Source organism: Panthera uncia, chromosome F2 (assembly GCF_023721935.1).
Source record: "Panthera uncia isolate 11264 chromosome F2, Puncia_PCG_1.0, whole genome shotgun sequence".
NCBI lineage: Eukaryota > Metazoa > Chordata > Mammalia > Carnivora > Felidae > Panthera > Panthera uncia.
In genome coordinates this window covers 1,242,069-1,253,322 of record NC_064812.1, presented here as the reverse complement: position 1 = coordinate 1,253,322, position 11,254 = coordinate 1,242,069, and the positions used below count along the sequence as shown (strand labels likewise).

Sequence of the window (11,254 nt, the reverse complement as noted above, 5' to 3'; positions counted from 1 at the left end):
ACGAGCCGGCGAAGTGCCAGCCTGCGGAGTCGGCTCAGGGAGCCGAGCACGCAGGCGCCCGGGAGGTCGGGCCGGACGCTTTTGGGAGTTGCTTTTTCCCTTTTTCCCTAACTTTTCCGCTCGCTGAGCGCACGCCGTGGCGCATGCGCAGTCTGCGCCCCGCCCGGCCGCGCGGCGTCGGGCCGGGCGGTTGCCAGGGGCGACCGCATTCCCCCGGGACTCCGCGGTCGCGCGGGCGGGGCCTGGTCGGCGGGGCCCGCCTTCTTCGCTCTCTGGTTGGCTGGCGCTGCTGTCCGTTGGAGTCGTCGCGGCCGCCGATTGGGCAAGGGGAAGTTTCGCACGCTCGGCCCGCGCCCGCCACCCGCGAGGAGAGAACAGTGGGGGACCCTGCGCGGTGCCCGGGAGGGACCTGTGCCGGCCTCGGCTTCCAGGCGGGCAAGGCCCGAGCGGCGGGCGGCGATGATCCCCGAGGAGAGGACGGACGACCCGGGCTCCGGCGAGGAGAGTGCGCGGCTGCAACCGGCCGGCAGCGTTCGCGAGGTGGGCGCGTCCGCGGGGACGGGGGTCGCCGGGAGGACGGGTCCCGGACCCCCGGCCCGCTTTTGCCCGCCACCTGCCGCCGGCGGTGGCAGTCAGTCGGCGCTGGCTTCTCAGGTCTGAGCGCGCTGCAAGACTTGTGGCAGCAACCCACTTCTCTCGCCCCTAGAGGCCAGCTGGGCTGACCTCTGGGGAAACTGAGGCTCGGTGGAAAGGCCGAGCCCGCGTTACCTGCCTGGGCTGGGCTTCTGTGCCTTCTAGCAAAGGGTGGGAACACAAGTCCAGCTCAGCGTTTTCTCCCACGCTCTGGAGGACGCTCCGGGCCCCGTTCCACCGCAGGTGTTGGGTTCTGGTCTGTGACAGCCCGTGGCCCTTGTGCTAGTTCCGGGTGCCAGTCATTCCTCCTTTCCTAGCTTTTCCCTCCCTCTCTCCAGGCTGCTCAGCTTTACCCTGGGCACCTAGCTCTGTATTTGACGAAACTTTCAGCGGCAGGCAGCTGGAGCCTCCCAGGAACAGGAAATGGCTGGAGGACTTCACAGATAGACAGTTTGTCCGTTTCTTCACTTCCCACACACCTCCTCCCCCTCTGAGGTCCCTAATCCTGCTTCGCTGACTCTGGACCAAGGACCATTTCCAGGAGTAGTGGGGAAGCGCTGGAAAGGGGTGGGAGCGGACACCTGCGAAATCTGTGCTGGGAAGGAGGGGGCACTCAGGCTGCCCCTCTCTGCAGCCTGGAGCCTGGGTGTTCCCCGGGAGTCACCCACTGGCTGTCCCAGCGTCCAGACCAGGCCTGTGCAGGTGCGGCAGGGCTCCGAGGCTGCATTCTCCCCGTTCCAACACATCTCTCCAGGAGCACTTGACATTGAGGAGCAGACGAGTGGTGTTGATGAGGACAGCCCTCCTGAGCTAATGGTTTCTGCCCAGCATAGGGACCAGCCCCCTCCCTGGGCAGATGGACATGGCTATTGGCCCAGAACCTCTAGAACCTGCTGGAGCTTTGCTTCAGAAGGGGAGTGATGTAGCTTTGGCTGTGGCCTGCTCCTCCCTCCCCAGGTCCTCGGGCCTCTGGGAGGGGAGACTGCCCACCTCCTTGGCTCGTTCCCTCCTTCACAGAGCGGTCTTGACGTGCACCGTGGAGAAGAGGCACAGGCCAGCAGGAAGAGAGCCAGACAGCAGAGCAGAGAGAGGAGGGCCATGTTTTGTCTTTTTCCTTCTTGGCGCCCCCCTGAGATGTACAGATGAGGGTCCTGCCCAAGGGCCCAGAGCAGGGAGCCCTCCACATCTAGTGTTCTCTCTCTTGTTGTTCAGTTGGAACAAGCCTCCTCTCCCGTTACCTAAGGATCACAAGAAGGCCTCCCAGGAGAATGCCTCCACCTCTGGGAGGTCCTCTCTGATTGATCTCTCTTCTCTCTTGACCATCCATGCTGGAATCTGAGGGGGTGTTGAGCCATAATCTGAGGTGATTGTGCACCAGGGGCCTTCCTCTTGAGAGGCTGTGAGGCCTCCTTTAGGGTGCCTTCATCGAGGGAGTGGGACAAGATATAGCCCCCAAAAGGTCTGAAACTGCCCCTGCCTGCCAGCAGGGGGGTGCATATTAAAGAAAATAGGCCACATTTCCTCAAATATGAGGAAGACAGTGGACACTGCAAGGGGCCTGACCTCAGCACTGCCTGAATAAAGCCCTGTCCCTGCCATTGGGGCAGCTTCCTGGAGGCACTGTCCTCACTGCCACTCTGTTCAGGCTCTGTGACCACCTATGGGGACGTTGCCCAGGGAAGGTGCATTCTGGGAAGTTCTTCCTAACTCCAGGGCTGGTGACTGTCCCAGACGAAGGCCCTTAAATGGCTAGGAGGAAGCACGGTGGCCACGGCCGCGTGTCCCACTGCAGCCCTGAAAGCTGCCCAAGCCCCCTTTGGCGGAAGCCCCTCGGCTTCCCTGGCCAGAGCCTCTAGTCACCCGGCTGCAGCATCACTGTGGCTGGGAACCCCCATCTCTGGTCTCAGTTGCCACCCAGCTCTCCTGCCTGGGACCCCGACACCGGCAGCCCGGCAGGATTGTCCCGTGTAATGAGGAGCGGTGCCTGAGGTGGCCAGTGGGCAGTCAGGAGGCCTGGCCTGCTGCCTGGGAGCTGAGTGACTCTGGGCCTGTGGTTTTGAGCAGTTGCCCAAAGGGACCCCACACGTAAACAGCCAGCTGGGGTGATACCTTCGTATCACATATCAAGACACGTATCCCAGGGTCACCGTGGGCCGAGCGCCACGGGGAGCGCTGAAAGCCAGCCTCCAGCACCCCATGGGCAGTCCCCTTTCCATTAGCACCTTGGCAGGAGCCAGGCTGGGTCATCCCCCTGTGGCCGTGCTAGAACTCATGCTAGAAATGTGCGGGTAGAGTAGATTATGGGGGTTATGGAATGAAATTCAAAGGCACACAAGGATATGTGCCGAGCAGTTGGCCACCTCCCGCCAGAGGCTCCCAGAGCCCCGGCACACTGGTGCTGGCTCCACAGGATCGGCCCAGCTTCTTCGTGGGGCCCCGGTCCAGCCCTGTCCCCCACCTTCTGTGTGCTTCCTGCCCTGACCATCCCACCCCCCTTCTTTCTGGGATCCCGGGATCCTGCCTCAACTCGGCCTGCCTGGCCCCACTGCTGCCTGGGGAGCTGGCTCGGGCCCCACCTGTGCCAACCGCCGCCTTCCCCACCCTCGAGAGCCCTCTGGCATTCGTGAGCTGTTGACAGAGGCGTGGCTTGGCCCCTGTGACCTACAGCCTCTCCACAGGGCTGTGACCCCCTGGCACAGACACTGCGTGGCCGCCTGCAGAGCCGCAGGGCCCAGGTCCACCAGCAGATCGATAAGGAGCTGCGGATGCGGACAGGCGCGGAGAACCTGTACAGGTGAGTGCCCGCCACCGCCCCCATCCCTCGGGACAGTGGTGCTGCTGTCCCCTGAGGCCCCCTGGAAGCCAGCCCATGTGGGGTGATGGGAGCCAGGCAGAGACCCAGGCAGGTGCCCGACCGTGTGGTCTGGTTTGGGAGACGTACGTGTGAGCAGGTGACTATGGCCATTGTAGGCTCCCAGGAGGAGGGGCTGGGCCTCCCACCGGGGTCTGGGGCAGCCATGCTGGTCAAATGAAACCCTCCCAGACAACCCAGGCCCCTACCTTGGTGGACCTCACTGGCAGTGGTCAGCGCAGGGTCAGCCAAGTTCCGTGTGGTGCTGGAGGGGGGGCTGGTGTGCAGTGTAGGAGGCTGTGATTTATGTGGTGACCAGCAGGGCTTTCTCAGGAGAGGCACCATTTAGGCTGAACTGTGACAGGTGTCCCAAGACTGAGGACCCGGGGGGCACCTGGGTGGCTCAGTCGGTTGGGCGTCTGACTTCGGCTCAGGTCATGATCTCGCGGTCGTGGGTTCGGGCCCCACGTCGGGCTCTGTGCTGACAGCTCCAAGCCTGGAGCCTGCTTCCGATTCTGTATTTCCCTCTTTCTCTGCCCCTCCCCTGCTGGTGCTCTGTCTGTCTCTCAAAAATGAATAAAAATTAAAGAAATTAAAAAAAAAAAAAAAAAGACTGAGGACCAGGAAAGCATCCTCCAGGCTGAAGAGGTGCCTCTTCCTTAGAGAGCTGCACATCAGCTCAGACCTTCACCCATGTCTCCGTGAGCCCACTGCATGGCTGGTGGCCCAGGATGATGGTCCCACCTGTCAGAGCCACAGCCAGTGTGCACAGAGCTGGCAGATAGGCTCCAGGATGCAGCTCTGCTGGGCCCAAGGGGCCCCTCCATTTCCTTAGCCGCCCTGCATCCCCGTCTACCCCACCCCAGCTCTCAACCTGGCCTTCCTGGGGACCCACCGCCTCCTCTGCCAGCTGCCCAGATGTAGGCACAGAGAGGGGCTGACTCCCACCCTTTGGGAAAGTTGTTTTTGTGTCACTGTGGAAGGTGCGCCAGAGCCCGCGTCCAAGGAGAGAGGTGGTGGGAGGCGAGAGCTATGCCCTGGGCCAGAGTCACCAAGTATCCACGTGGACAGGAATTTGCACGAACTCCAGGGGGGCTCAGAGAAGAGGGGGTGGGCCCGGGACCGCACCGCACCCCTCCATGGGGGCTGGGCCCGGGGGCACGGCACTCTGGAGCCCAGGCTGGCACAGGGGCTGCCGCGAGGCCCAGGGGCGCATGGTCCGCCTGCAGAGCAGGGCTTCAGCTCAGTCTGACCCCCCTCCCCCAGAGCCACCAGCAACGCCTGGGTCAGGGAGACAGTGGCCCTGGAGCTGAGCTACGTCAACTCCAGTCTGCAGCTGCTGAAGGAGGAGCTGGAGGAGCTCAACGGCAGTGCGGAGGGGGACCGGCCGGCGGGGTGCGTGTGCGCATGTGCGGGGGCCGGTGGGCGTGGGGGAGGACGTGGTGCGCACGCGCAAGACACCCTCCAGGGCGGCACCTGAGTGCTGTGCCGTGTGTGTGCGAGACACGTATCAGAATCGGGAAGGGGGGTTATGTGTGCCCGGAGAAGTAGGGGGTGGCCACTGGGCACGGCAGGGTCCAGCCTTAGAGTCTGGGCTCAACGGTTCTGGTTCCAGCGAAGGTGTCAGTGTCCCTATGATCCCCCTGGGGCTGAAGGAGACCAAGGAGCTGGACTGGTCCACACCCCTGAGGGTGAGTGCTGACCTGTGAGCCCTGGGGTCTGGTGGGACGTGGTCCTGCCCTAAGGATTACACCCTGCCCTGGGGTCAGAAGGGGTCGCCAAGGCTCCCTGGGGCAGCCATCGCATTGAACAGAAGAGGAAACAGGCCCAGAGGGAGGGGGGGGTCTGACTCCGGCTGGCTGCCGGGCCTGCCCAGGCTGTGGGAGATTCTGGTCGGAGGGGTGTTGGAGGAGAGCCCACCGTGGGATCGATACGGCAGAGTTAGGCATCCTGCTGAAAGCCCACGCTGGCCACAGGGTTCTCCCACCGTCGCTCTGAGAGTCGGCACTGGCTGGGGCTGCCCCGTCCAGTCAGAGCCTCCGCTGTGAAAACCTGCCGGTTCCCAGGGTCCTCCTGGGGGCTCATGAACTAGGCTGCCCTGCAGGCAGCACGGAGAGGGGCCTCAGCTCCTGGCCCCAGTGCCCTTGCCCGTCAGGTGGGCTTTACAGGGGCTCAGAAAGGACTCTGAGCAGAAGCAGCACCGAGTCTCTGAACCCCGTACCTGCAGGGGAGGGACCCCAAGGCCAGAGGAGGGGACCCACCACCACATATACACCAGTCCTCAGCCTTTCTCCAGGGGCCCCGGGGCCTCCACCACCCGTCTCCACGTTGGGCCGGGTGAACAGGGAAAGCCAGCACCTGCCCCTCCCCCAAGCAGGAGCTGATCTCTGGGCACTTTGGAGAGGACAGTGCCTCCTATGAGGCCGAAATCAGGGAGCTGGAGGACCTGCGGCAGGTGAGTGGGCTCCTCCTGTCCCCTCCCTGCCCCGGAGACCCCGGAGACCGGCCACCCCCAGTTCACAAGGAAAAACAAGGCTCAGCGAGGGACAGAGGCAAGGAGCTCAGTGTAGACATGCCCTGTGCAGGAGTCCCCACCAGGAGCAGCCCTGGGGAGAATGGGGAGACAGGCACACCTCGAGTGTGCATTAACACAAACACAGCCAGGGCACACACGTGGCTCTGTGCACACCAGGGAAGTTCCGTCCTCATCGGATACCGCTGGCCCCCTGGGAGTGGCTGCTCTGTGCCTGTTCCTCCCCAGGGACCCCGCCTGGGCCTCTCCGCGGTGCTCAGTGTCCTGGGGGTGGCACGCGTGGTCCACGACAGTCCCAGACCGGGTGGATGTGCCGCTTCGGGACCTTGTACACCCCTAGACCCAGGGTGCTCCCGTTGGGCTGGGACATGCAGAGGGTCCCAGGGTGGTGTGTGTGCTGTGGGACAGGTCTGGGGAACCGAGGCCCAGCTGGTGCCTGCCCCACAGGCCATTCGGACCCCCAGCCGAGGCGAGGCAGGCCTGGAGCTGCTCATGGCCTACTACAACCAGCTCTGCTTCTTGGACGCACGCTTCATCGCCCCCACCAGGAACCTGGGGCTGCTGTTCCAGTGGTAGGTTGGGGGTGGCGGTCACTGGCCTCCCCTGACGGCTCCCCGAAGCCCTGTGACTCCTGCTGCTCCCACCCTCACCCACCCACAGGTATGACTCACTCACGGGAGTCCCGGCCCAGCAGCGGGCCCTGGCCTTTGAGAAGGGCAGCGTGCTTTTCAACATCGGGGCCCTCTACACCCAGATCGGGGCTCGCCAGGACCGCTCCTGCCCCGAGGGCACCAGGCGCGCCATTGAAGCTTTTCAGAGGGCTGCTGGTGAGGGCAGCCCGGCCCCCAGCCCCACGGCCGCAGTTGTGTGGAGGGGGGCGTGGGGGGAGGCGGGTTAGCACTCCGAGTGTGTGGGGCAGAGCAGATACACACACAGGCCCTTTCTGGGGGTGGGGGGTGGGGGGCGGGGCCAGGCAGCCCTGTCCTCCTGCTGTGAGCGCCCCTCCACAGGGGCCTTCAGCCTCCTGAGGGAGAACTTTTCCCGAGCACCCAGCCCCGACATGAGCCCGGCCTCGCTCTCCATGCTGGAACGACTCATGACCGCCCAGACCCAAGAATGCATCTTTGAGGGCCTCTTGCTGCCGTCCACCGAAGCCCCCCAGGGTTGCCTGGCCCAGCTGCGCCTGGCTCAGGAGGCTGCCCAGGTGAGGGCAGGGAGCCCTTGTCCCACAGGAGACCTGGCTGAGCCACGGTGGCCAGATGAGCAGGAGGGTCTGGATCGGGGGTCCAGGCAGGGAGGGGCAGGGGCAGTGGCTGTGTCTCCTGTTTGTTCCCAAAGCCAGCTGTTTTCGTGGTCTTTGGAGCCAGTCAGGACCCCCGGGTCCTGAGTCCTTGCCACTGGGGCAGCACCAGTCAGAGCAGGCCCTGGGGCTCAGATTCCTGAGCTTGCCTCAGCTCGGGGTGCAGGGCAGGGCCACTGGGACTCAGGCCGGGGCAGGCGGAGGCCGGGGCCCAGGGCGGGGAGGCCCCGGCGTCCCACCCTGTGTGCTGGCAGGTGGCAGCTGAGTACAGGCTGGTGCACCAGACCATGGCCCAGCCACCCGTCCGCGACTACGTGCCCTTCCCCTGGACCACCCTGGTGCGTGTCAAGGCTGAGTACTTCCGCGCCCTGGCCCACTACCACGCGGCTGCGGTGCTCTGCGACAGCACCCGTGAGTGCCCTGCCCCTCGTGTGTGTGCCGGCAGAGGCCCCGGTGCGGAGGGGCTCACGGCCCTCTCTGATCCCCAGCAGCGGCCGAGGTGGACTGCCCAGCACTCTCACAGGCCTTCCTTGGACTCCCAGCCACACCTGGGCCCCCGGGCGCCGCACCCCAGGAGCAGGAGGGGCGCAGGATGCTCGGTGAGGCGGCCTGGCGCGGAGGGGCTAGGGCCCGCTGAAGGGGGCGAGTGACCCGTCCTTCATGAGTCACCTCTTCCGGGCATGCCTGGTGTCTGGCAACTTGCCAAGCTGCCAACTTGCGTCCCTGAGGTCCCCTTGGCGGCTGAGTCCCAGGCAGGGCCTGAGCAAGGCGGGTAGCCTGGGCGGGTGGGGGCCCTCGTGGGAGGCAGCTCTTCCCCGGCCCGGCCTTCTGCATCTGGCAGCTCCTCCCCGAGCGGCCCGCGGGCCCTCAGGATGGACCCAGAAGCCCTCAGCAGTGCTCCTTTGGCTGCGTCCAGGGGTGGGGAGAGCTGGGGTCTGGCCCGGGCCAGGCGAGCCCCACAGAGCGTGTGCCGACTCGGTCCCGCGCAGGCAAGGCCCACCTGAAGCGTGCCATCCTGGGCCAAGAGGAGGCCCTGCGGCTGCACGCCGTGTGTCGTGCCCTGCGGAGCGTGGACCTCCTGCAGGCCGTGCTGGCCCAGGCCCTACGGCGCTCACTGGCCAGGTACTCGGAACTCGACCGAGAGGATGACTTCTTGGAGGCCACGGAAGCTCCCGACATCCCACGTGAGCAGCCCAGCCCCTCGGACGGGCGTGTCCAGCCAGCAGGCGTCCGTGGGCCCAGGACCTGTGGCTGCCGTTGAGGCCACTCCACCTCCAGGGACCACGGAGCGGTGGGCCTCCAAAGGAGCCCACGCGGGCGCACCCCCTGCTCTCCCGCGCCTTGCCATCCCCGCAGTGGATTCCTGCCCCAGGGAGGCGGTGGCCTGGGAGACGGGACCACAGGCCGGCCCCCCAGCATCTCCTGCTTTACAGGGGCAGGCAGGCATGGCCGGAGAGCCGAGACACCCCGGAGCCCCCTGGGGCGGGGGGGGCAGCCAGGTCCCCGAGGTCTGCAGAGGGGCCAGTGTGCGTACGGCAGGCCGCACTCGGGCCGCCCGCTCTGCTCTGGCTGCCTCCCAGGGGCCTAGGGTCCTTGAGCCTCAGGCCTAGTTCTGTTTTCCCTTGAACTCTGTCGTTTCAGCTAAAACACAGCAGAAGCCAGAGATCAGGGCACCCAGCTTCTCCGGGGTGAAGGTGACCGATATCTTCCACCGGCTGGTGAGCACCCCTGCCAGGGTCACCCATCCCCACCTCAGCACAGGCGGCCCAGCCCTGTCCTGGGGGAGGACTCTGGACAAGCGGTGCTGGTGGCCTAGCCCCGCCCTGCTCCACTCCTCTGCCACACCCGGTTTTTGACCCAAGATGTAGTAGAGATTGGGGGGTGAGGGGTGCTGTGGTGGCCCGGCTGAGCCTCTGACGCCCCTTCACCCCACCCCCAGGGGCCCCTGTCCGTGTTTTCAGCCAAGAACTGCTGGCAGCTGGTGGGGCCCGTCCACGTGACCCGGGGAGAGGCTGGCTTTGGCCTCACGTTGCGGGGAGATGCGCCCGTCCTCATCGCTGCTGTCATCCCCGGGGGCCCGGCCGCGGTGAGGCCCCTGCCCCCCCCCCCCCCGCCGGGGCCGAGTCCCTGGGTTGAAGGGGGCAGGTGGGACTGTGGCCAGGGGTGGCGGGTGCCCCCGTGGGACTCAGGACCCCCCCCCCCGTGTCCCTGCAGGCAGCTGGCCTGCGGGAGGGTGACTACATCGTGTCCTTGAACGGGCGGCCGTGCAAGTGGTGGAAGCACGCGGAGGTGGTGGCGCAGCTGAAGGGCGTGGGCGACGAGGGCGCGAGCCTGCAGGTGGTCACGCTGCTGCCCAGGGCGGAGCCACCCAGCACGGTGAGCCCCGGGGGCCCCGGGAGGGCCTTCCCCCGGGCCCCGGCACGCCCCGCGACTGCGAGGGCATCCGAGAGACGAGCTTGTGAGCCGGTGAGCCTCACTGGCGTGGCCTTCTGGGCAGCGGCCGTCTGTGCCGTGGTCTCCACCTGGCGGCGAGTCCCTGCCCTGGGCGAGGCCGCAGCCCTCCCCGCGGTGGGCCTCCGTGTGCCCACACTCCTGGGGACCTCGGGCAGGGGCGGCGCTGCAGGAGCCGTTTCAGGGTCCCCACCCCCAGCATGGCACCCCTGCGGGGCGCTGCTGCCCTGTTGCCCTTACAGAACCCCCAGCTTGCCCCTGACGCACCAGCCACCACCTCCCGGGTCACACCCTGCAGCCTGGCTACAGGCAGGGAGCCAACCCTTACCCATTTCTGTCCCGATTGCAGGGGGAGCACCGGCCAGCCCTGGGGGCGCTTCTGAGGGGCCAGAAGGAGTGTGGGCGGGGGCCGCCAGCTCCTGGGCGAGCCAGCCCCAGGCCCCTCCTTGGCTGGAGCCGCAAGGCCAAGAGGGGCAAGACCAGAGGGAGGCTGTCCCCACACCCCTGAGCTGTGTGCCGCCCTCCCCCTCCTGCCCAGGGTGGTGGCGAGGGGCCAGCTCCCTCCACGGCCCTCTCCATCCTGAAGGACTTTCGGGCCAGTTTGCTGCCCCACCTAGTGCCCGGAGCTGCCCATTAAAGACCGAGTCAGATGAGGTGTCTGAGCCTGGTGCTGGGCGCTGGACCGACACGTGGGAGGCGTCACGGTTGCTCTGCGCACGGAGTCCCAGGTGCCAGAATGCGGCCCCTGGGCTGCTGGGTCCTCACACATGCCCCACGTCCCCACCTGAGTAGGGCAGCGTCCCAGGCCAAGGGAGCCGTCCAGCTGCTTCTTGGAGTCGGGGCCGGGCAGGTTGTGGCCCACATCCTCACTCGCCCTTTGCCTCTGCCCCTCAACGATCCACATCCTGTCCACACCCTACCTTCGGGCTGGGTCAGCCTCAAGCCAAGCTTGCATTCCTGACCCCTTCCGAGGACCCCACCACTGACCCAGCCCACCTGGCACCCCACAGGCCTGCCCTCCGGCCAGTGTCCCAGCCAGTCCCACCCCCGCAACACCTTTCCTTGATCCCTCTACTTCCGTTCTTGCTGTCCCCTCCGCGTGTCCCACACTCCAGGCATAGATCCCAAACCGGCCCTGCGGCTGACGTCCGGTCCTCTCACGTGCTTCCCCAGGGGCCGGGCCTGGCCCTCCACCCCCACGCCCGCCCGCCCCGCTCAGTTCTGCCAAGCTCCGAGGGGGGCTGGTTTGGACTTGGCCCTGAAGGGAGGGCTGGGGGCGGCAGGCGCGGAGCGGCCGCAGGGTGGGCGTGGGGGCCGGGGCGGCCGGGAGTGCGCATGGCCACCAGGGGGCGGCCGCCGCCCGCTCGAGCAGCCTCTGCAGGCAGGACTTGGCTGCGGGAGGTCTACCTGCAGGCCAGGACCGCCCCCTCTTTGCTGGCGCCGTCCCGCCCCTCGGTGGGAGTGGCCGAGTCCTGGTCCCCACTGG

General features: G+C 66.4%; 1 protein-coding gene across 2 annotated transcripts; it reads left to right on the top strand.

Annotated features, from left to right (window-relative positions):
- The first annotated feature begins 385 nt into the window (after positions 1-385).
- RHPN1 (rhophilin Rho GTPase binding protein 1) lies at positions 386-10,418 on the top strand. Of its 2 annotated transcripts, none has more exons than XM_049632818.1 (15): positions 386-540; positions 3,312-3,427; positions 4,751-4,879; positions 5,100-5,175; positions 5,862-5,939; positions 6,465-6,589; positions 6,678-6,844; positions 7,028-7,221; positions 7,572-7,728; positions 7,809-7,916; positions 8,307-8,501; positions 8,959-9,035; positions 9,257-9,403; positions 9,532-9,693; positions 10,118-10,418. In XM_049632818.1, the coding sequence occupies exons 1-15, from the start codon at positions 460-462 to the stop codon at positions 10,274-10,276; spliced, it is 1,971 nt and encodes a 656-aa protein (XP_049488775.1). In that variant the 5' UTR covers positions 386-459; the 3' UTR covers positions 10,277-10,418. The 2 variants fall into 2 exon arrangements, with proteins under 2 accessions (XP_049488775.1, XP_049488774.1); XM_049632817.1 differs by having other exon boundaries at positions 7,806-7,916.
- The last annotated feature ends 836 nt before the right edge of the window (positions 10,419-11,254 follow it).

Coding starts and splice junctions, on each gene's coding strand:
- RHPN1 (XM_049632817.1), top strand. CDS start 460: ATGATCCCCGAGGAGAGGACGGACGACCCGGGCTCCGGCGAGGAGAGT. Junction 7,729..7,805: donor GGTGCTCTGCGACAGCACCC/GTGAGTGCCCTG, acceptor TCTGATCCCCAG/CAGCGGCCGAGGTGGACTGC. Junction 9,694..10,117: donor GGGCGGAGCCACCCAGCACG/GTGAGCCCCGGG, acceptor TCCCGATTGCAG/GGGGAGCACCGGCCAGCCCT.